Raw genomic sequence first — 23,802 nt, forward strand, 5'->3', positions numbered from 1 at the left:
TTCTTTCTTTCTTTTTTTTTTTATTGGGCAAGATCACATTTCATCAATATTTGCTGTTACCATGTGGCTACAGAAGCAAGATTACTCTGAATTGCTCTTCTCTCTGAGATAACTTTATATTTAAGGCTAGAAAAAGATTTCACTTAGGAAATACCCTAATTTCAAAAAATAGAATCCTTTCAAAATCATTAAATAGTAAACAACTTTTAACTCCTGATGTAATTCAATTTGTTGTTTCATTACGTGGTTCAGCACAGTACATTCTATATATTCCAATCAAGACACCAGAAAAACAGTATTTACCTGTGCAACTTGTTTATAGATTAATACCATTGGTTCTCAATGATGCCAGATACTTTGTCTTCTAACCATATTGATTCATTTGCCATTTCTCCCCTCCCCCAACTCCCCAATAACATTTCCATTTCCCGTATTCAAGCTTTTGCATTGGTGTTCAAATGACTATTTCATTAGGAAATGAAGCATTTCCTAATTTCTCAAATTGGTAGGCTTTTTACCTCAATCCAGATTAATATGTCAACATGTTAGTATGTGCCACATACTGCACCAGAGATAAAAGTATAAAGAATTAAAAATTAAAACAATCCCTTTCCTGCATATGTTAAACATATCAGATAAAAATACATATATTGATAAGTATGTGCAATACCTCTTGAACAGAATTTTTTTAGTAAAGAACTGCTTTTGATTTCTGTTTAGTAATTTAGCACTAAAAGTGCCTTCCTCTAAAATTATTTCTATTTACACTATATATATCTTGTAAGCACAGTTTTCTGCATGTTCTCTCCCCCATTTTTGTGAGAGCTACTTGAGGGAAGAGACCACATTTTTGTCTCTTAATACATTTCTACTTAGCATAGTGATTGTCATATTGTATATGCTGGTTAACTGACTGATGTGCTTTTTAAATTGAGGTGTAAGATGAAGGAATCAGTCTAAAATTTAAACTACATCTCCATATTCTATGAAAGATCACTAACAATTAGCAACTGGTTTTAGAGCAGAGGATTTTTAATTTACAATCCAGAGATGAAATTACAGGGGTCTGTGACTTTAGATCAAGTCTTAATTTAAAAAAATTTTTTCAACTTGATCCCTTTTTACCTCAGAAATTTTTACATAACCCCAAGCAGATGAGCATATAAAATAGGTATGCAAATTAAACATTTATTGATAATAAATCTTAATTTTATGACTCCCACATTCAGTTATATGACCCCACATGGGGTTGCAACTGATAGCTTAAGACGGTTTGCCTTAGTTGAGAAAAATAAAATTACATTTTTATCTTCAGTAGCATTTAACTGAAATTAATCCTTTCTTTTAACACTGAATATAAATAAAAAGAAAAGTTAAAAACCTTTTTTCCCCACAGCATTTCTAAATGACTTAGATTTCTAAGTAAAGTTTTCCCCTAGACATTGTAAAACCATAGTTAGTAGATATTTCTGATGCTCATTTATAAAAGACCTTAAGGGATCCCCTCAAAATGATAGTTTATTTAGATTAGATGTTTTTCCTAACAAACAACTTACCTGATGATTTAATACCATATGAACTCCATGGGTTTGAATAGCACTGGAAAATTCTCCCAAAAATTCCAATATGTCCTCAATAGTGGCAGCATAAGGAAGTCCTCTTAAACGTATGCAGTCTCTGACATTGGTGGGGGTCACAAATTGTTGAGGTAGTACAGGAATGATAGGGGGAGTTGGGAGTGGAATGAGAGGTGTAGAAGAAAACCGATTCAGCACCTGCATGTGAAGCAAAACAAATGGCTTGTGAGAGAAAAGAATTGTTTCTTTTATTGAGAAAAATCATCATGGAGCATTTCTCCCCAAGTAGATGTATTATATGAATTTCCACTGCAATTCAACTCAACTCTGACTTAAGTTGTGTTTTCTAGATCTGTCTAGTTAGGACATATTTCTCTCATTAATATTATCTTGAAATATATCTATATCTCTCTCTCTATATATATATGCACATATACACACACACACATACACCTATGAGATATTATGATTCTCATATATGATACAGTTCTTATATCCAAACTTTTGTAGTAGCTGTAAACCAGGCCAAAATATATATTGCCTCTAGGAATCCCTGGAATCCTTCAAAAATCCTTTCTGAGGCCTTTTCTATCCTACCTACATATCAAAACTACTTTGCATTGAGAACTCACCTTTGGGAGAAAAAAAAATCTGAGGAAGCTGGAGAACAGTTTGGCAGAAACTAGGCTTAGACAAAATCTTATACACATCAAGATAAAGTCAAAATGGGTATATGATTTGGACATAAAGGGTGATATCATAAGCACATTAGGGAGACTGGAAAATTTTACAGGTCAGATCTGTGGATAAGGGAAGAGTATTTGACTAAACAAGAGATAAAGAGGATAATGGGAAATAAAGTGGATAATTTTGATTACAAACAAAATCAATGCAGCCATAGTTGGAAAAAAATGTTTGTCCTTTTCTCTGATAAAGATCTTGTTTCTCAAATATTGTAGGGAACTGAGCCAAGTTTACAAAATAAAAGTCATTCTCCAACAGATAAATGGTTTATTTAAAAGAGATATGAAAAGATAAGTTTCAGGAGAAGAAATCAAAGTTAATAATCACATGGAAAAATCCCCTAAGTTACTATTAATTAGAGAAAATCTGAGGTACCACTGTCCATACCTATCAGATTGACTAACATGACAAAAAAATAAAATGATAACTGCTAGAGAGGAGATAGAAAAAATAGAAACTCTAATATACTATAAATGGAGTTGTGAACTGCTGAAACTATTCTGGTGAGTTAACTGGAACAATACCCAAAGGGCTATCAAACTCTGCATCCCTCTGACTCACCATTACCACTAAAGATTTCATACCCCAAAGAGATCAAAAAGAGAAAAAGACTTAAATATACAAAGATATTTATAGCAGCTCTTTTTGTGGTGGGAAAGAATCAGAAATTAAGGGGATATCAATTAATTTGGAAATAGCTGAACAAGTTGCAATATATGACTATGATAGAATATCATTGTTACTGCAATAATTATCACATAAAGATTTCAGAAATATCCGGTAACACTTTCACAAATAGATCCAAAGTGAAGAACAAGGAGAATATTGTATATAGTAACAGCAATATTTTAATGATGATCAAATGCAAAAATTAGCTAATGTGATCAATAAAATTCTAAAGAACCCCATAATGAAAGATGCAATTTACTGCTAGAGGGAAATCTAATGAACTCTGAATGCAGATTGAAGTATACTTTTTTCATTTTATGTTTCTTGCTTTTTAATATAATTTTTTGTACAATATGGCTAAACGTATGAACTCACATGCATAATGGATATCATAATGCTTGCTTTTTCAATTGATGGAAGAGGACCAGGAAGGAGGGAAAGAGTTTGAAAGTCAAAAAATTTTTTTAATGAATGTTAAAAATTAATTAATTAGAAAACTTACTTTTCATTCATCTCTCTATATGTTCTGCACATTCATTTATATATGTACACATACATATTGTCTCTGCATTAGAATGTAAGTTTTTTGAAAACAGGAATTGTTCCACTCATATTTATAACTAAGGCTTTTTGTATGGCATCTAATTATAAATGCTTACTGATTTATATCTATGAATTTCATCTTAAGTTAAAACATTGGAAATTACATAGCATCTAATATGATATATTAAAGATAAGTTTTTACAGACTCAAAATAAACTAGTAAATTGATAACACAATTATTTTTATTCTCAAAGAACACATTAAAGGTTTAAAAATTTTAAAAAATTTCTTTGACATCCATCTTCCCAATAGAAAATAAAGAGGATATCCTAATAAAAAAGCCCTGAGCAAACAAGAACTCTAACCTAATGAGAGAGAGAAGCACCACATCTTAAAAGGGGAACAAATTCCATAGATCAGATCATAATCATGACATTCTAAAGCATGGAAGTTAGCACACTGATCAATTTAAATCTTTATATTCAACACTCATTATGAAGAAAGAAATAGAAAGGGTTTCCTTTTTTAAAAGTGAATTTAAGATGGTAGAAGAGTAGAACGCCAATTTCTATTTATTCTGATTGATGAAGACACTTGAGAATGCAGTGGGTAATATAGGATGACTCTGGTAGGAACGCAGTGCAAAATTGCTACATGTATTATTATTTTTTTAATTAAAAGAATACATCTGCTTGTCCACACAAAATTATTTTAAACTTAGGAAGGCAACTCAGATTCCTCTCCTTGTGTTTCATACCCCAGAAGGTTAAGATAATCATAGCAACCACTAAATTCTTTCCCCTATGTTTCGTACCACAGAAGGTCAAGATAACCCTGGCAAGTCAGAGCTAATCACTTGTAGAGTCTTGTCAATCTAGCAGTCTCTAATTCCTCAAATTCTGAGTACAACAGAGATAAGTGTGTTTATTTGACTTACTGGAAAAAAAGAGCCAAAGAACCTCCCATCTATGTTGCCCCATCCTCACTCAACCTGTCAGGTTGCCTCCTGAACACAGAGAAATTTGAAGAATTACTTCTATTTTTCCAATGCTGTCTTTTGTAGAGGGTCACAGACAGTGGGGAAACTCTGAGTAAGGTATAAGACCCTTCAGCCCAGAGGGAACCTACTAACAATGTCTGGTTCACCTCTTCATCTCCCCTTAGAGCTCTCAGCCTTCCTGAGAAGGCAGGGGGCAGTGACAACCTGTGTTGAAATTGAGGCAGAGTGATACCAGGTGGAAGAATGATACCAGGTGGCAAACTATGTACAATAGCAAGTTGTTTATGTGGTCTCTTGTGCATAGTGTTCTTTTTGTTACATTATAAAAAGGGGAAAGACTGAAATAAATGGTCCATTTTTCCACCATCCTGGGAGTCCCAACTCATCACTTTTCCACCAAGAAGGCATATCTTATATCTTAATCACCCCAGTGTGGGGGCTTTAGAAAGCAATGATACATTTTGTCACTTCAACTTGGGGGCTCTAGAAAACAACACACAATAGTCTTTCATGAAAAACATACTGTGCTTCAGCCAAAAATATGTTTAAAGATGTTTAGGTTTCTTTAGCCCACAGAAGACTCAGGACTCTTAAATTTTCTATCTGTTCAGTTGCATAAAACAATCCAACTTTGAAATACTAATGTATTTGAATTGATTGTATAGTGACTAAAAGAGGGAGTTTTAAAATAGAGATCTGTTCCTAGCATTTCATACATATGTATATGTATGTTTACATATACATGTGTATAGATGCATGTGTAAATATATGTTTATGTGTACTTTATGCACTTTAAGTGAGCTAGCTACAAACATCTATCATCCAAAAGAAAACTTAGGATTTAAAACTCAATGTGAATTGGGATTCAGACTCTCTTTACTTAATAGTTTATATAAAGCCCTTAGGCATTTTATTACTCGGGGTACTTTAAATTTATCTAACCTTAACTAAGATTTATATAACAACATATGCTAAGTACTGTGCTAAGCAATTGACAAATAGTAGCTTATTTGATCCTCTCAACAGGTGCTGCTATTATTCCTATTTTACAGATTAAGAATCTGAGGCAAACAGAATTTAAGTGACTTTCCCAGCATCACACAGATATATAATAGTTTGAAATCAGTTTTAATTCAGGTCTTCATGACTCTAGACCTAGCAATGTATCCACTGCTGCCCACCTCCCATCACAAAAACTATTTTATATGATTCCTATGAAAAGGGGGCCCATGCATATAAGCAATTCCATCTTTGTTATGTTTTCTATAAGGGATTGAAGAATTCCAAAGCAGATATGTCACTCATGACAACAGTAAACTTATATTCCATACTAGTAGTTCTCACTCTATGAAAATCATTAAGCTTTGGCAAAGAGTCTGAATGAATATAATATGCTCATCAACATATTAAATAAAGCTATTTTCTGAAGAATGAATACTATTAATGTTTTCTTTAAAAATTAGTGTGATTCATCAGGGGGAGGGAGTGGAGGGAGGGAGGGGATAATTTGGAAAAATAAATTAAAAAAAAATATTTGGGTTGATACTGTATAACTACCTAAAGATATAAAGGTATGTCTTTTTATATATAAAAAAAATTAGTGTGATTAATTAACTTTAAATTTTCTTTTCTTTTCTTTCTTTTTTTTTTTTCTAAGGCAATTGGGGTTAAGTGACTTGCCCAGTTAATTTTAAATTTTCAAAGTGGTATACCAAGGGTATTGTTTTTAAGTATTAGCTTTTTATTTTCAAAATACATGCAAAAGCCCTCTTTGTAGTAGCCAAAAACTGGAAACTGAGTGGATGCCGCTCAATTGGAGAATGGCTGAATGTGGTATATTAATGTTATGGAATATTATTGTTCTGTAAGAAATGACCAGCAGGATGATTTCAGAAAGGCCTGGAGAGACTTACATGAACTGATGCTGAGTGAAATGAGTAGGACCAGGAGATCATTATATACTTCAACAACAATACTATATGATGATCAATTCTGGTGGATACAGCCCTCTTCAACAATGAAATGAACCAAATCAGTTCCAATAGAGTAGTAATGAATTGAACCAGCTACACTCAGTGAAAGAATTCTGGGAGATGACTATGAACCACTACATAGAATTCCCAATCCCTCTATTTTTGTTTGCCTGCATTTTTGATTTCCTTCACAAGCTAATTGTACACTATTTCAAAATCCGATTCTTTTTGTACAGCAAAATAACTGTAAGGACTGGATATATATATATATATATATATATATATATATATATATAGTATTTAACTTGTACTTTAAAATATTTAACATGTATTGGTCAACCTGCCATCTGGGGGACTGGGTGGGGGGAAGGAGAGGAAAAATTGGAACAAAAGATTTTGCAATTGTCAATGCTAAAAAACTACCCATGCTATAATAAAAAAATATTCATTAGGGGAAAAAAAAATACATGCAAAGATTGTTTTCGATATACACCCTTGCAAAACCTTGCATTCCAAGTTTTTCTCCTCCTTTCCCTCCTTCCTTATCCTAAACAACAAGCAATCAATCAAATATGTTAAAACATGTGCAATTCTTTTACACATATTATATTCATTCATACTCTTTGCCATAACTTAATGATAAATGTGAAGGTATGAAGAGTGAATTAATAGCTTTTTGTTATCATATATTTATCTATCAAGAGAGATAACAGTATAAAGGTCTTGGGATCAGGAAGAACTTTGTTCTTCCTGCCTCACTTCTGATATATGATATGTGACTCTGGGCAAGTCAAAACCCAGTTGGGTGGGGACAGCTGGGTGGGGCAGCAGATAGAGCACCAGCCCTGAAGTCAGGAGGATCTGAGTTCAAATCTGACCTCCCTCTTAACCCTTCCTTACTGTGTGATCCTGGGTAGATCACTTGACCCCGATTGCCTCAGCAAAAAAAAAAAAAAAAAAAAAAAGACAGTTGGTATCACAGTAGATAGAATTATGGGCATAGTTTGGAATGCCCAAGTTCAAACGCAGACTCAGACACTAGCTGATTATCATGGTTTCAGACAGCATAAAGCACACAAGGCTGCCAACGTACTCAACTAATACTTAATTGCCTGTAATTGGATAATCTTTTTTTTTTTTAATTTTATTTATAAATTTTTTTTGACATTATATATGCATGAATATTTTTTTTTATAACATTATCCCTTGTATTCATTTTTCCAAATTATCCCCTCCCTCCCTCCCTCTACTCCCTCCCCTTGATGACAGGCAATCCCATATATTTTACATGTGTATAATTGGATAATCTATTAGGTAGTTTTTGGTTGTGATCAAATCATTGATGTGAAGAAGCAATATGCTTATCTTTTTCTTAAATATAAGAATCACAATTTCAATCTAGCACCAACATAGGTTACAGGACATACTGAACTGGGACATAATGTGTATATTTATTTCCTAAGAAGATATTTCCTTTTTTTCCTTTCTAATCTACATTGAGCTCTTTTAAAACAACTATATAAATGAAACCAGAATTATATGATTAGCCAGCTGAAATTAGTAAGCAACATCTGATTATAACATAAAAATGACAGCTAAATAATTAGATACATTGATCCTACAATATCTTCTCAACCTTAGCTCAAGGCAAGGGCATAATAGACAGCAATTTCCAGTAAAGGTAATCTATCATAAGGGAAGAAATGTAGTATATATAGTCTGGTTAAGCTCTCTGATGTTAGAATTGTCATTGCTTGTCAAAATTCTACACTAAGGCTCAGCAACTTTCCAGTAATACTGCTATGATTATAGAGGAATGAGACCAGTTTTTATTTGGCTTTAACTATGTGACCTTGAAGAAGTTATTTAACTGTTTGCCTCAGTTGCCTCATCTGTAAAATGAGCTGAAAAGGGAAATGGCAAACTAATCCAGTACCTTTTCCAAGAAAACCCCAAACGAAGTCACTATAAATCTGACACGACTGAATAACAACAAAGATTTTACTAATATTTACTAAGATTTGAGAAGAGGTTTAAATTCAGATCATCATTATTCAAAATCCAGATTTTTAGTCTCTATGCCATTATCCTTTCTTAGAGATTATCTAGCCCAAATTTCTCATCTTATAGCTGAACAAACTGAAAATCAAAATAAAGAAGGGAGTTAGCCAACATAAGTACTAAATGCCCAAACTAGGATTTTAGCCCATTTTTCCTATTCCAAGTCTAGTACTCTCCTATCATATAAACAAATCTCCAGCACTATTGGTGCCAAACTTTTTAATTTCTAAAGATCTAAAATATATTCACTTTATGGTCTAAATAATCATCTGTCATCTATCTTCTTGTAATGGGTGGGAAATCTGGAATGTTTGCAATTTAAGATATTAGAATAAACATTTCCAATAATTTTGTTTCACCAGGATTTATTTGTAATTGAAGATTTCCATTTCCTAACATGCAGTCATTTCTAATTTTCCATTACTGTCGTCAGAACCACAAAAATCATGGTGAATTACTAAAGTCTCTCATCACAGGTAAATTACAAAAAAAAAAAAAAAAAAAGGAAGAAATCACATATAAAGAGATCTTTATGTAGTACAAAGCTAAGGCAATTATATTAAGGGATTTCTTCCAAAATTTTTTTCTTATGAGCAGTGCACTTTACTAAAAATAATAAATGTATTAAAGTCATAATCTCTGCTCTAAAGGACGCATTACTTTGAAAAATAAAGAAAAATTAACATTGTTTCAAGTATTCTTATTAAGATAAAAAGCCAGCAATGCTACATAGTAAACACTTAAGTATTTCACATGATATGGTGGGCCATATCAACAAAGACTTGTGTAATAGTGAGATAAAAGATATTATCCAAGAGATACAGGACCAGAAGACCAAGTGGGTTGAGCACAAAGCAAGTGCAAGAGATGACCACCAGTTAGCTTTCAGATGATATTCAGGTACTATCAAAAGTTCTAGCAGGATTCCAGCACATTTAATATATTGTTGTCGAGAGATGAAAACTGCAATCTTTACCACTGGATCTAGCCTCAACATTTAGATCACAAAACCTCAAGTTTAGTGGGAAGGATGGAGACTGAGAAATAAATCATCATGACTACTTACACAGGAGAAAGGGATGACAGATGGTTAGTCTGAATATTTTTCCTAGGATTCACAAACTATTAAAAAGACCCAAAAGAAGGTTTCCATCACCTTGGGTAAATTTTCAGTTGAGGATCACAACTATAAAGGTATAAAGCTGTAAAGGACAGCTTTAAACTACCTAGCTTTAAGAAAGTTATGCACAGCAATTGAGGAGTGACTGATTATTATGGAATACAACTGTCCTATATGCAAAGCTTCTTAAACTGTAGGTTAAGACCCCATACGGAGTCGTGTACCAAAGCAGTGGTTGCAAAATTATGATTTATTATCAGTAAATATTTGGTTTGTATAACTATTTTATGTACCCAAAAACCTGGGGTCATGTAAAAAAATTTTGAATGAATAATGGTCACAAGTAAAAAAAAGTTTAAGAAACTCTATTAAAAGAAATAATGAGCTTACTGATTCTTAAAAAAAACATGGAAAGACTGGAATGAAATGATGAAAAGCAAAATGAATAGAACCAAGAAAACACTGTATATAGTAACAGCAATATTGTTTAATGAATGATTCTGAGGGATATGAACAAACAATTTTCAAAGAAATTTAAACTTTCTAGTCATATGAAAATGTGCTCCAAAGCACTATTGATCAGAGAAATGCAAATTAAGACAACTCTGAGATACCACTATACACCTCTCAGAATGGCTAAGATGACAGGAAAAGCTAATGATGAATGTTGGAGGGGATGTGGGAAAACTGGAACACTGATACATTGTTGGTGGAACTATGAACGAATCCAACTATTTTAGAGAGCAATTTGGAACTATACTCAAAAAGTTATCAAACTGTGCATACCCTTTGACCCAGCAGTGTTTCTACTGGGCTTATATCCCAAAGAGATCTTAAAGGAGGGAAAGGGAGCCACATGTACAAAAATGTTTGTGGCAGCCCTCTTTGTAGTAGCTAGAAACTGGAAACTGAGTGGATGCCCATCTATTGGAGAATGGCTGAATAAGTTATGGTATATGAATGTAATAGAATAATATTATTGTTCTATAAGAAATGATAAGCAGGCTGATTTCAGAAATGCTTGGAAAGGTTTACATGAATGCAGAATGAAATGAGCAGAACCAGAACACCACTATACAGAATAACAGCAAGATTGTGTGATGATCAACTATAATAGACTTAGCTCTTCTTAGCAATTCAATGATCTAAGACAATTCTGAAAGATTTGGGATGGAAAATGCCATCTGTATCCAGAGACTGAATGAGGATTTAAGCTTACCATTTTTACAGCCCCCCCCTTTGTGGTTTTCACTTTGATTTTTCTTCTATAACATGACAAATGTGAAAATTATAAGTGATTGTACATGGATGATCTCTTGTCAGAATGCTTGCTGTCTTGGGGAGAAAGGAGGGAAGGAAAGAAGGAAGAAAAAGTTTGGAACTCAATATCTTACAAAAGTGAATACTGAAAACTAGTTTTACATGTAAGTGGAAAAATTAAAGTACTATTAAGTGGGGGGGGGAAGAGAATGAAAAGAGAAAAAAATGACTTTAAGCAAGTAAGTTATTTTGATTATTATAAGTACTTAAATGAACTATAAATGACATAAGAAAGGTATTATCTGCATCCAGAGACAGAACTGATAAATATATGTATAAAACAATTTTATACACATACACGCACACACATATTTGTATATAATAGTAGCTATTTCTAGGGCAAAGTGGAAGGAAGGAGGAAAGAAGTACAAATATGTATAAAACAATTTTCTAAATATATACCCATTTGTATCTAATGGTAGACATTTTTTAGGACAAAATGGAAGGAGGAGGGAGAGAGAGCTAAAGTAGAAGAAAAAGAAATTTATATGATAATTTTGTTACATATTTCAAAAAAATATCAAGTTGTGCAGTTTTATGTACAATTATCTTTTTTATTGCTACTATGTTATGGAAATACTTGTTTTACTCCATAAATTAAAAAAAATATATTAAAATTTTATTCTTAAAAAAAAATGAATACAAATAGCCAATCTTTGGAGATGCATTTTGTGCAGACTGATTGTGTATGTGTCCTTTCTCCTCAGTCAATTGTAAATTCCCTGATGGCAGAAAATGTCATTAAAAAAAAAAAATTCTGGATGCCTAGAGCCTAGCACAATGCCTTCCTCAGATAAAATACTATTATATATTTAAATAAGTTCTATAATTCTCTAAATGAAAAGGCTTAGGTTTTACAACTAGATTTATCCTTTGGGTTTCAATGGACTTTGGGAGAATGACCAACTCTTACATTACATTTCAAGAAGTATTAAAGTAAGTAATAGTTTTTTCACTCACTTGCTGAACTTCAGCTGCGGTGCTTCTGAAGAGTTCGATGTATCTTTTACCCAGCAAGTCTTTGTGTTTCCTCAGTGCATTCTGTGCATATTCCTCACAAGCAAATAGGACAAAAGCATCCCCAGTTGGCCTACCATCAGGATATGTGACAAATAGGATGCCTTCCTTTCCCCCTGTGATAGGGCAATGCTGTCCAAAGAAAGCCAATACTTCTTCTGCTGTTGCAGTGAAAGGAAGTCCTCGCATGCGAACAATGACCTGATTCTCTTTGGACAAGAACTGGGCTACTTCATTGGAAGTACCTAGAGAACCAATGCACAGAGAAGAAAAAAGAAAAAAATTCACAAAACTGAAGAAAAATTTCAAACACCTGAAATCCAAAGTTATTTCCAAATTTTTTGCTGAATCTTCTTCAGACAATATCCTAGGATAGTGGTCCTCAAACTTTTTAAACAGGGCGCCAGTTCACTGTCCCTCAGACTGTGGGAGGGCCGGACTATAGTAAAAACAAAAACTCACACTGTCTCTGTCCCTCAGCCCATTTGCCATAACCCGGCGGGCCGCATAAACGTACTCAGCCGGCCACCTGTCCTAGGATTTTAACTTTCTGCTTCCTCTTTAAAAAACCCTCTCTCATTCTTTCTCCCAAAGTTTCTTTATTCACCACCAGTATAAACCCACCAATTGAGGAATATGGTCTTCAGGAAAACCTGCTGGAATCAGTCACTTTCCATTTGCCTCAACTCTTTGAGAAAAACACCTGCTAGAAACAACTCTTCCTAACTGTCCATCCTTGACATTCAAGTCAATTCATGTATCAAAGAGCTGCAAAGACCCTCAAAAGTTATTTACTGCAATCTCCTCATTCTAAAGAGAGAATGACTAAAGACCTAAGGAACTAAGGTCATTTTCCCAAGAACAGATCCTTCTAGAACAACACATCATACCAGAAAGTTTCAGTAAGTACTAGAGGTATTAAAATGATAATAGGCTATTTTGCCATATACTTAAAGAGTGAAGTTTATAGAATCTGGGGGTCTACAGATACATAAAATAAGATTATGGTCCCATATCTCATTAATATTGAAAAACATAAATCCTAGTCCCATCCTATCCTCCTTTTGTGGGAAATTATGGAAATATTTTTCTTTTATAATACATAAAATTATTATAGGGGAACCCAACTCTAGCCCACAGCAAACTGTCTGAATAAACTATGATTAAAGTATTTAAGGATATTCCTTTGAAACCCAACAGTTGTAAGACATCTCCCCAAGGTATCTAAAACATAGCAGAAACCTTTTAGATATGTCTCAAAGTCTTTGCCCTCATACTCTATGCCAACTCAATATGGAAGTATATTAGATTCAATTCTCCAAATTTCTTAGCACTCTAAAAAATAAAAGCAATAAATCTTGGAAGAATAGAGACATCACAGTCCTTTTAAGCTTTTAAAACTAGATTACCAACAAGAGAGTAGGGTGATACTTTTTCTATACCTTTTAGTATATATTTCTTTCTCACTAAGGAAATAGTGGAAAGAATATATTTCATTTCATCCATCACTGTTCTAGCTCTCATTCGGTGACTTTAGATCATTTAAATTAAGGATTGATACTAGTAGATTAGAACAATTACAGATTGTTATGTTGTTGTATGATCTCTCATTTTTCATTTGGTTTTCCTTTTCAACTTTGGATTTATGATCTGATGATCACTTGCCTAGCTCTAAGGTTTTGTTTTAACCTTTATAAGTGAAGACTTGTAGGTAAATGTTTAATTCTATTTGATCAGAAGGCTGTACTTTATTCTCTTGTCTCAAAAATCACAAGACTAAAGAGTTGGCAACTGCTCTTTCTGTAGGCTGAGGATCACTTTTTGATTCAAAATGAGCAAAATAAAACAAACAGAAAAAAAAGATTAGGTGAATTTTGTAGTAATAATTACACCACCTACTTTAGAGGTACCAGATGGCACAGTAGATTGAACCCTGGACCTGAAATCAGCAAAATCTGAATTCAAATCTAGCCGGTACCTACCTCAATTTCCTCTAATGCAAAATAGGCATAATGATAGTTTCTACCTTGCAGGGTTATCATGAAGATCAATTGAAGTAATATTTGTAAATACTTAGTACCTGATACATAATAAGCACTTAATAAATGCTCATTTCTTTCCATTCATGCTGACTTTTCATAGTGCTTCAATATGTTCACTTCCTCATAAGTATTTGTTTATAATCCTTAGTACCAGTGATTTCTTTCCTTTTCTCCAAATTCTCTATCTTGTTTAATAGAAGATAAAACTTCATATAGCATCTATATGCCAAGCATTATGCTGGGTTTTTTTTAAACAAATATTATTTCATTTGATCCTCACAATAACCCAGAGAGGAAGATGGGAATATCATCATTTTACAATCAAGAAACTGGAGAAAACAGGTGTAAGGATGCAGTTCCCACAAAACAAGAGAAGGGAATTGTAAGGGCCCTTTAAATGGGTAGCGCCACAGTGCAACAGGCGATTTGAGTGGCCCAGAAGTAATCTCTGTGGATATAGGACTGCCCTGTGGGTGGGATCCTGTCCATATTGAGATAGCTTCATAATGGGTGACGGTTCTCTCGCTGGTTGGCCGTGTGTGTGACCTCACAGGCTCTTTATAAGCCCACTGGAAACAGCAGTCGCTCTCTTTAACCTGGCGCTCTTTAACTTGGCTCCCTAACCTGGGGCATCCAAGTCAAGCCAAGTTGATGGATAGCCGAAAGGTAAGGAGTTTGGTAGAAAACATGTGGGTCTTCAGACCAGGTGTTCACTAGGGAGCTGACAAGTCAGGGCATTATGTGAGTAGGTCATACACATGGCTGTTCTTGAACGTGCAACTGGTTATTAAACTATAGATTCAAGAGATTGTGGCCAGAGACCTTTGAAGGCCTCAGAGGAGGTGAGCCGGGTAGAGTTGACACTGCAAAGGTCAGTGGTCAAAGGTACTCTGTTGGACCTAGGACAGACTAGTAATTGTAACTTCCAGGAGGGCATGTTACAAACAGGTGTCAAATTACTAAGTATCTGAGGCTAAATTTGAACTCAGGTCTCCTTGGCTCCAGGCCTAGGACTCAACATTATGTCACCAGCAGCTTCTTGTTTAGAATTAAAAGGTAATATGAATACAACAAAACAATTAAATGTGGGAGAATTATTCATAGCATTTGTGAGTCTTAGTTCTGAAAGAACTACATTTTCAAAAAATAGCATTCCCTAATCTTCATGAAATCTAAAATTACATCAAGAGAGGAATTTCAGCTATATGGAATGTCTTTGTTACCACTATAACAAGATCATAAAACAGTGGCTTACCACCAGCAATTTTAAGGAAATCTTCACCTGTTGCTTTGTAAACCTAAAACGAAGATAAAGAAATTATAGTCAAATTTTTTTGGATGCACCATCATATAGCCACTCAGCTACTATGCAAGATGGCTCTGGAGGGACTTCACTGCTGAGGCATACCTCAATGTACCTATTCCCCATGTGATGTTTGTGCCTCTGCAGTGCAAGATCTCTGTGTTCTTCACTCACAAACCTGACCAATGCTTCTCCATTCCTTCGACCCTGGGCATTCAGACAAAGTGCAGCACCTCCTCTGCAAGGATTAAAAAAAGAAAAGAGAAAGAATTAAATGGGAGAATGAAAAAAAAAAAAAAAAGGTGATCAGAGATTCATTACAACCTGTTGGAGTCATTTAAAAATCAAGAACAATTACAGAAAACTTACTTGGCAATGTTAAGGCCTTTGAAAAATCTTGCAATATCTTGGTCTGATGACTGCCATGGCAAGCCTCTGGCCCTAACTATGGTGTTATCATCCACCAGTTCCATCTTGCTGCTGTGGAACAAAGAAGGATATGTAGACACCTCCAAAATCCATCAGTGCCTTGCATCTTCCCCATCATCTTCCCTGGATACTTTAATATACACAGAAAAATTTCAGAAACTCCCTTTCATCAAATTTTTGGTATTTGTGCTTCAATGTATTAGTTATTTTTGGTTCAGATTTCAGGAGATAATAACATTACATGACATACCCAATAAAAGACACAGGGCTCAATGTTCTCTTCGCCTCTGTAGATCACAAGAGCTGTCTGCACATTTCTAAAATAGCAAGTTCCCTCATTTCAACTGTCTTTGAGTGAAATTTTCTTCCTGGCATTATACCTACCCTCAAGGGGATTACATTAAACTGGGAGGATTTGCCATGCAGAGATAATTTAAATAATTTTCTTCCAGTGCTAGGCTAGGGTACTTTCAGAAGTGGATTATCACACTTCAAATATATTTTCCAGTCCTTGTCAGCGTACAGGACAGCTTTTAAATGTAGTCCTACTTTGAAACCCTGAGGGCTACAGATCCAAAACTAGGGCATGCCAGGTGTGGAAAAGACTCTCTTTCTCTCTGAATCAGCCTTTTGGGATTGTTGCCCACTTCTCACCTTTGTGGGGCCTTATGCCAGGATCATATGCAGCTTAGGGCTACTTTCTGTGGATAGGACTTTTTCAATTCTTTTCCCATCCCCTTACGTATAAACCCTATCCAAATGATTCCAAACTCCAAGCTACTAATGTACAAATTCTCTTCCCTATTCTCCATCATATCCTTACCACAGGGGACTCAACATCTGCCTATCCTCTTCACTGTGGTCTTCTGGAATGCTTGCTAAATAACAAAGCAACTTCCCTTCATCGTTAATTTGTTTCCTTTTCATTATGTCTATCTTTGAGATGGTAGCTCCCCATAATGTTTTTTTCTCCAACCACCTTTTCCTATAACGGTTACAGTTTCTATAAGATCTCTTCACTTGAATTGGGGGGAATCTGACTATTCTTTCTAATGCCAACTGCAACCACTTTTTAATTAAAGTAACCTCTCTTCTTTTGAGATTCATATTATCAAAATTTATCACACAATCCATGTCTTCCTCAGTAAGTTCAGTCCCTGGATCATAATTTCCTTATCTCTTGTTGTTGTACTAGGGAACTTCAGCAGAGATACTGATATCTCCACAAATTCTTTAGAGTTTCTCAGTTCTTCAATCTACTCAATTCACAATTCACATGATTTTCATCACATCTCAACTACATATAGATATAGCCATACTCTTGATCTTGTCATTATCCATAAACGTTTCTCTTCCTTGTTCAACAACTCTGAAATTCCCTTTTCTGATGATAATCTTTTAATTGTTCCATCTTTGTTAATACTTTATTTTTCATCCTTACCATGATCTCCATTCTCCCCTTCATCCTAGGCCATTACCCCTATATTCTGTTTCCTTCCCTAATGACCCCTTGGTGAACAAATTCAAGTCCATACTCTCCTTAATGCTTGTGCTATTTCTTGCCCTCTTGAACTATCATTGATCATACCTCTCTAAGTTCCAATCATTGATGATTTCCTGTATCTACTTCCTTTCTTCCTATTCACCTTCTGAATGGAGCTGGATCAAATCACAAAGCCATACTTTGGACCTACTCCAAATATATATTGTCTAATGCCAGTGAATCCCTCAGTGTAGTAAGATAATTATTCTGTCCTTCCCTATTCCATTCACTATCCCATTCTAGTTGTTACAAATATTCTCTTCTCATGAAAGAATTTATGATCAAAGAAGAACTAGAGAACATTATAAAATGCAAAATGGATAATTTTGATTATATTAAATTTAAAAGGTTTTGCACAAACAAAACCAATGCGGCCAAAATTAGAAGGGAAGCAAAAAACTGGGGAGGGGGGGAATTTTACATCTAAGATTTCCCCAATTGATAAACAGTCAAAGGATATGAACAGTTTTCATCAAAGAAATTAAAATCATTTCTAGTGATATGAAAAAATGCTCTAAAGCACTACTGTTTAGAGAAATGCATATTAAGACAAATCTGGGGTACCACTTCATATCTCTCAGATTGGCTATAATGACAGGAAAAGATAATGATAAATATTGGAGGAGATGTGGGAAAACTGGGACACTAATACATTATTGGTGGGGTTGTGAACCAATTCAAACCATTCTGGAACTATGCCAAAGGGTTATCAAACTGTGCATATCCTTTGATCCAGCAGTGTTTCTACTAAGTCTGTATCCAAAATAAATCATAAAAAAAAGAGAAAAGGATCCACGTGTACAAAATATCATGCCAACTAACTTTGGGTACTTCCTAAGTTTCTTTTTTTTTTTTAATTAATAATTTTTTATTATATATATATATTTTTATAATATTATCCCTTGTATTCATTTTTCCAAATTATCCCCTCCTCCCTCTATTCCCTCCCCCTGATGACAGGCAATCCCATACATTTTACATGTGTTACAATATAACCTAGATACAATATATGTGTGTAAATACCATTTTCTTGTTGCACAATAAACATTAGAATCCGAAGGTACATGTAACCTGGGCAGACAGATATTAGTGCTAACAATTTACATTCACTTCCCAGTGTTTCTTCTCTGGGTGTAGCTACCTCTGTCCATCATTGATCAACTGAAAGTGAGTTGGTTTTTCTTTATGTTGAAGATTTCCACTTCCATCAGAATACATCCTCATACAGTATTGTTGTTGAAGTGTACAGTGATCTTCTGGTTCTGCTCATTTCACTCAGCATCAGTTGATTTAAGTCTCTCCAGGCCTCTCTGTATTCCTCCTGCTGGTCATTTCTTACAGAGCAATAATATTCCATAACCTTCATATACCATAATTTACCCAACCATTCTCCAACTGATGGACATCCATTCATCTTCCAGTTTCTAGCTATTACAAAAAGAGCTGCCACAAACAGTTTGGCACATATATGTCTCTTTCCGCTCTTTAGTATTTCTTTGGGATATAAGCCCAGTAGTAGCACTGCTGGATCAAAGGGTATGCACAGTTTGATAACTTTTTGGGCATAGTTCCAGATTGCTCTCCAGAATGGCTGGATTCTTTCACAACTCCACCAACAATGCATCAGTGTCCCAGTTTCCCCACATCCCCTCCAACATTCATCATTATTTGTTCCTGTCATCTTAGCCAATCTGCCAGGTGTGTAGTGGTATCTCAGAGTTGTCTTAATTTGCATTTCTCTGATCAATAGTGATTTGGAACACTCTTTCATGTGAGTGGATATAGTTTCAATTTCTTCCTCTGAGAATTGTCTGTTCATATCCTTTGACCATTTATCAATTGGAGAATGGTTACTTCCTAAGTTTCTATCTTGGGACGCTTTCAGTTTTTGCTCTACACTCTCTCTTTTGGGGACCATTTCTATGCAGACTCCTGGATCTATATATCCAAACCTAGCTTCTCCACTGAGCTATAGTCAGATATCTTCATCCTCTTCTATCCAAGTTAAGTACCTGCTTGGGACTTGGCTATTTTAAATTTGATGTCATGCAGACATCACAAATCGAACATGTCCAAAACAGAATTCATTCTGTTTCTCCTCAAACACCTTCCTCTTCCAAACTTCTCACTTATTACAGTTGAGAGCACCATCACCCAGTTACTAAAACCTACAACCTCAATTATTATGATTTTTTTCTATCTTTCATTTGCCTATATATCTAATTCATTACCAATTTTTCCTTTTATATCTTTTGTGTAGATCCCCATATTTCTAATTATAGAGTCACTACTCTAATTGAGGTCCTCATCATTACTCACTAGATGACTTCAATAGCTTCCTGGTTGATGCCCTTGCCTTACATCTCTCCCTATTCTCTTTTTATCCTCTATTTGATTGCCAAGGTGATTTTTCTAACTATGTATGACTCTGCCAATACCAATAAACTCTAGTGACTGTCTATTTGATCTTTTGCAAGATCAAATACCAAGTTCTGTTTAGCTCTTCATAACCTGCCTCCTAACGTTTTCAACCTTCTTATACTTTTATTCCCTCTATATACTGTATGCTCCAGCTACACTGCCCAGCTTATTGTTTCTTGAGTACATGATACCATCTCCCATCTCTGGGAATTTGCACTGGTAACTCTCCTTGCCTGGAATGTTCTGCCCCCTTATCTCTGCCTCTTACTTCCCCAAGGCTCACCTAAAGTCAGGAAAATTTTAGAAAGTTGTACATAGTATCTTTTTAGTTTCATGTGCAAGCCTTTTTTGTTATTATATAGTATTATGAAAATGCTTGTTTTAATTCCATAAATTAAAAATAAAACAAAAAATTTTTAAATAACACTAAGCAATGATCAACTATGAATGACTTAGCTTTCCTCAGCAATGAACCAAGGCAACGCCAAAAGACTCATGATAGAAAAATTAACAGAGAAAGATCTGATAGAGTCTGAATGCAGATTGAAGCATACTGTTTTCACTTTATTTTTTTTCAAAGTTTCCCTTTTTATTTTCTCTCTTCTTTTACAACATGACTAGTATGAAAATTTATTTTCCATGAATGCACGTTCACAACCTGTATCAAATGCTTCTGACTTAGGGAAGAGAAAAAAGGTAGGAGGGAGAAAAATTTGGTACTCAAAATCTTATTTTTTAAAAAAAGAATGTTAAACATTGTTTTAATATGTGACTGGAAAAAAATTCTATTAAAAAAAGAAAGTAAAAAAACACCCTCAGAAATTGATGTTCAGCACCCAGACTGAAGCACACACCTAAATGTTTCTCCTCCCAAGTATAAAGGGAATATGGAACTCCTTGTTTTCCTATAATGAATGATCAGGAAATTGTTCATTATATTTTAATAATTTTGCATGTTTTATTCCTCACACACTTACAATTCTCCCAAGTCCTGAGACATTGTCCCAAAAGATCACCAATGGACATAATTTAATTGCAAAGATATAGGAATGTATTTGTTTAGAATGCTTTTAGGAACAAAACAGAAAGACAATTCTAAAAGTTTCTAATCACTCAAGTACCTTTACGACCTCATGCATTTTGTTCTTCTTTGGTTCATTTCTGATTTACTAATCAAATATCCCTACCAGTGCTTTGAATACACTTAAGATAGGAAATACCACTTCACTTTCAGTTTAATGACTATTTATTAAGCATAATGCTGTTCTAGGCACTTGGCACACAAAGATAAAAATGAACAGTCCCTCCTACTCCTAAAGAACTCACACCCACTGGTAGGATTTAACATATACTGAGAAAAATAACATTAAATATTTTTAAAGTGATATAAAGTTACTTAAGGAAGGAAATGTATATGGCAGCTAGAGGGATAGGTACACTAGGGAAAGCTTCAGATAGGAGATGAAAACTTAGTGGTGATGGTAGAGAAGATATGGATTCTATAAAGAGGAGGTGAGAAATCCAGCCAGACACAGGGGGAAGAAGGGAAGTCACTTATACAAAAGCACAGAGGAAGAAGATGGCATGATGTGCAAGAGGAATAGCCGACAGGCTATTTGATTTATGGAGATTGAATAAAGAGGGAAAATATTAAATAAGACTAGAAAAGAGATGTAGCGGGCTTTAAATACCAAGCAGAGATATTATAATTTTTAAGTTATCTCCTTTATGAAGCACTAAATAATGCTGACTGTGAGTCCTTAAGGTTTCAGATCTTGCTGTTATTAAAATCCAGTTTTAGTACTTAGTGGTTTTCTATCCCTTACTTTTTCATTCAGGAATGAGTGACCAGGGAAAGTTCATACAAGAGAAGAATAATCTCGACATTTTCACCAAGAAATTTAGAAGAGATCAGACCTCACAGATAGTATACATTCTCCTCAAAGATGAATCTTGATTATAATACCAAAGTCATTCAACTCCATGTTCATATCTTCAATGACTGAGAAACTGCAAAAATTGCCATGGTAGTTTATTGCCTTTCTGGATACCTTGAAGCTGGACTCTACTTCTCTCTATATTTCTACCATAGTTCTATCCACTGTCATAGCAAGGAAGTTAGAAACATCTTTAGCTCACTCCCCTATTTCTTTTTCCAAGGCCAACCACTTGCCAGTTTTACTTTTACAATCTCTTTCATATCTTTTCCTATTTCTCCCCTCCTACTCCATTTAACCATCTCCTTATTAATTTTTGCCCTGACTGATTGGCTAAGATGACAGGAACAAATAATTATGAATGTTGGAGGGGATGTGGGAAAACTGGGACACTGATACATTGTTGGTGGAGTTGTGAAAGAATCCAGCCATTCTGGAGAGCAATTTGGAACTATGCCCAAAAAGTTGTCAAACTGTGTATACCCTTTGACCCAGCATTGCTGTTATTGGGATTATATCCCAAAGAAATACTAAAGAGTGGAAAGGGACCTGTATGTGCCAAAATGTTTGTGGCAGCTCTTTTAGTTGTAGCTAAAAACTGGAAGATGAATGGATGTCCATCAATTGGAGAATGGTTGGGCAAATTATGGTATATGGAGGTTATGGAATATTATTGCTCTGTAAGAAATGACCAGCAGGAGGAATACAGAGAGGCCTGGAGAGACTTAAATCAACTGTTGCTGAGTGAAATGAGCAGAACCAGAAGATCACAATACACTTCAACAAGAATACTGTATGAGGATGTATTCTGATGGAAGTGGAAATCTTCAACATAAAGAATATCCAACTCACTTCCAGTTGATCAATTATGGACAGAAATAACTATACCCAGAGAAGGAACACTGGGAAGTGAATGTAAATTGTTAGCACTACTGTCTATCTACCCAGGTTACTTATATCTTCGGAAGCTAATAATTAATGTGCAACAAGAAAATGGTATTTACACACATATATTGTATCTAGGTTATATTGTAACACATGTAAAATGTATGGGATTACCTGCCATCGGGGGGAGGGAGTGGAGGGAGGGAGGGGATAATTTGGAAAAATGAATTTAAAAAAAAAAAAAAGAAATGACCAGCAGGAGGAATACAGAGAGGCTTGGAGAGACTTAAATCAACTGTTGCTGAGTGAAATGAGCAGAACCAGAAGATCACTATACACTTCAACAACAATACTGTATGAGGATGTATTCTGATGGAAGTGGAAATCTTCACCATAAAGAAGATCCATCTCACTTCTAGTTGATCAATGATGGACAGAAATAACTACACCCAGAGAAGGAACACTGGGAAGTGAATGTAAATTGTTAGCACTGCTGTCTATCTACCCAGGTTACTTATACCTTTGGAAGCTAATAATTAATGTGCAACAAGAAAATGGGATTTACACACATATATTGTATCTAGGTTATATTGTAACACATGTAAAATGTATGGGATTACCTGCCATCGGGAGGAGGGAGTGGAGGGAAGGAGGGGATAAATTGGAAAAATGAATAAAAAAAAATTTTTTTTGCCCTGACTATTCTATAACTTTTAAACTGATTTCCAAACCTCTGATTTCTCCCTTTTCCTAATCATCAAATTCATCTTCCTTACATGTCTTGCTTATCATTTGTCTACTCAAAAACTCTGAGTGATTACTTTTCTTTCAACTGACATTTAAGATCTTCTACAAACAAGCTCCAACTTATCAGTTCTTATTTCACAACACTCCTTCAAATGCACTTTAAGTTCCAATTGAATAGGACTAATTGTTCTCTGATCTCATCCTTCACCCTGGTTACCTCTATGCATTTGAGCATAACATTCCTACTGCCTGAAATCCACTGCCACAACATATTCTCTACTGATTAGGTTCCACTTCCTCTGATCTTCTCCTCTCCAATTCAATAATTTGTTAATCACAATATGCCAAGCACTCTGATAAGTGCTAAGGACACAAACAAAAACAAAAACAATCCCTGCCTTCAAGGTATATTCTATATTCTAATCATAACAAGTATTTTCACTTCTAAATATTCTGATTATATATTATATA

The 23,802-nt window shown here is 34.7% G+C and overlaps 1 protein-coding gene across 8 annotated transcripts in view; it reads right to left on the reverse strand.

Annotated features, from left to right (window-relative positions):
* The window catches only part of ESRP1 (epithelial splicing regulatory protein 1), a 98,094-nt gene that overhangs the window by 46,674 nt on the left and 27,618 nt on the right, over nt 1-23,802 (reverse strand). For all 8 annotated transcript variants that reach the window (XR_012482504.1, XM_074269378.1, XM_074269419.1 and 5 more), the window contains 5 exons: nt 15,739-15,849; nt 15,475-15,607; nt 15,322-15,364; nt 11,968-12,269; nt 1,557-1,775 (listed from right to left, as the gene is read on the reverse strand). Coding sequence is in view for 7 of the 8 variants with exons in the window: in XM_074269378.1 (XP_074125479.1) it covers nt 1,557-1,775; nt 11,968-12,269; nt 15,322-15,364; nt 15,475-15,607; nt 15,739-15,849 (808 nt within the window). In the remaining variant the exon portion in view is untranslated. The remainder of the gene's footprint in view (nt 1-1,556; nt 1,776-11,967; nt 12,270-15,321; nt 15,365-15,474; nt 15,608-15,738; nt 15,850-23,802) is intronic.

This window comes from Sminthopsis crassicaudata, chromosome 1, assembly GCF_048593235.1.
Source record: "Sminthopsis crassicaudata isolate SCR6 chromosome 1, ASM4859323v1, whole genome shotgun sequence".
NCBI classification, from domain to species: domain Eukaryota; kingdom Metazoa; phylum Chordata; class Mammalia; order Dasyuromorphia; family Dasyuridae; genus Sminthopsis; species Sminthopsis crassicaudata.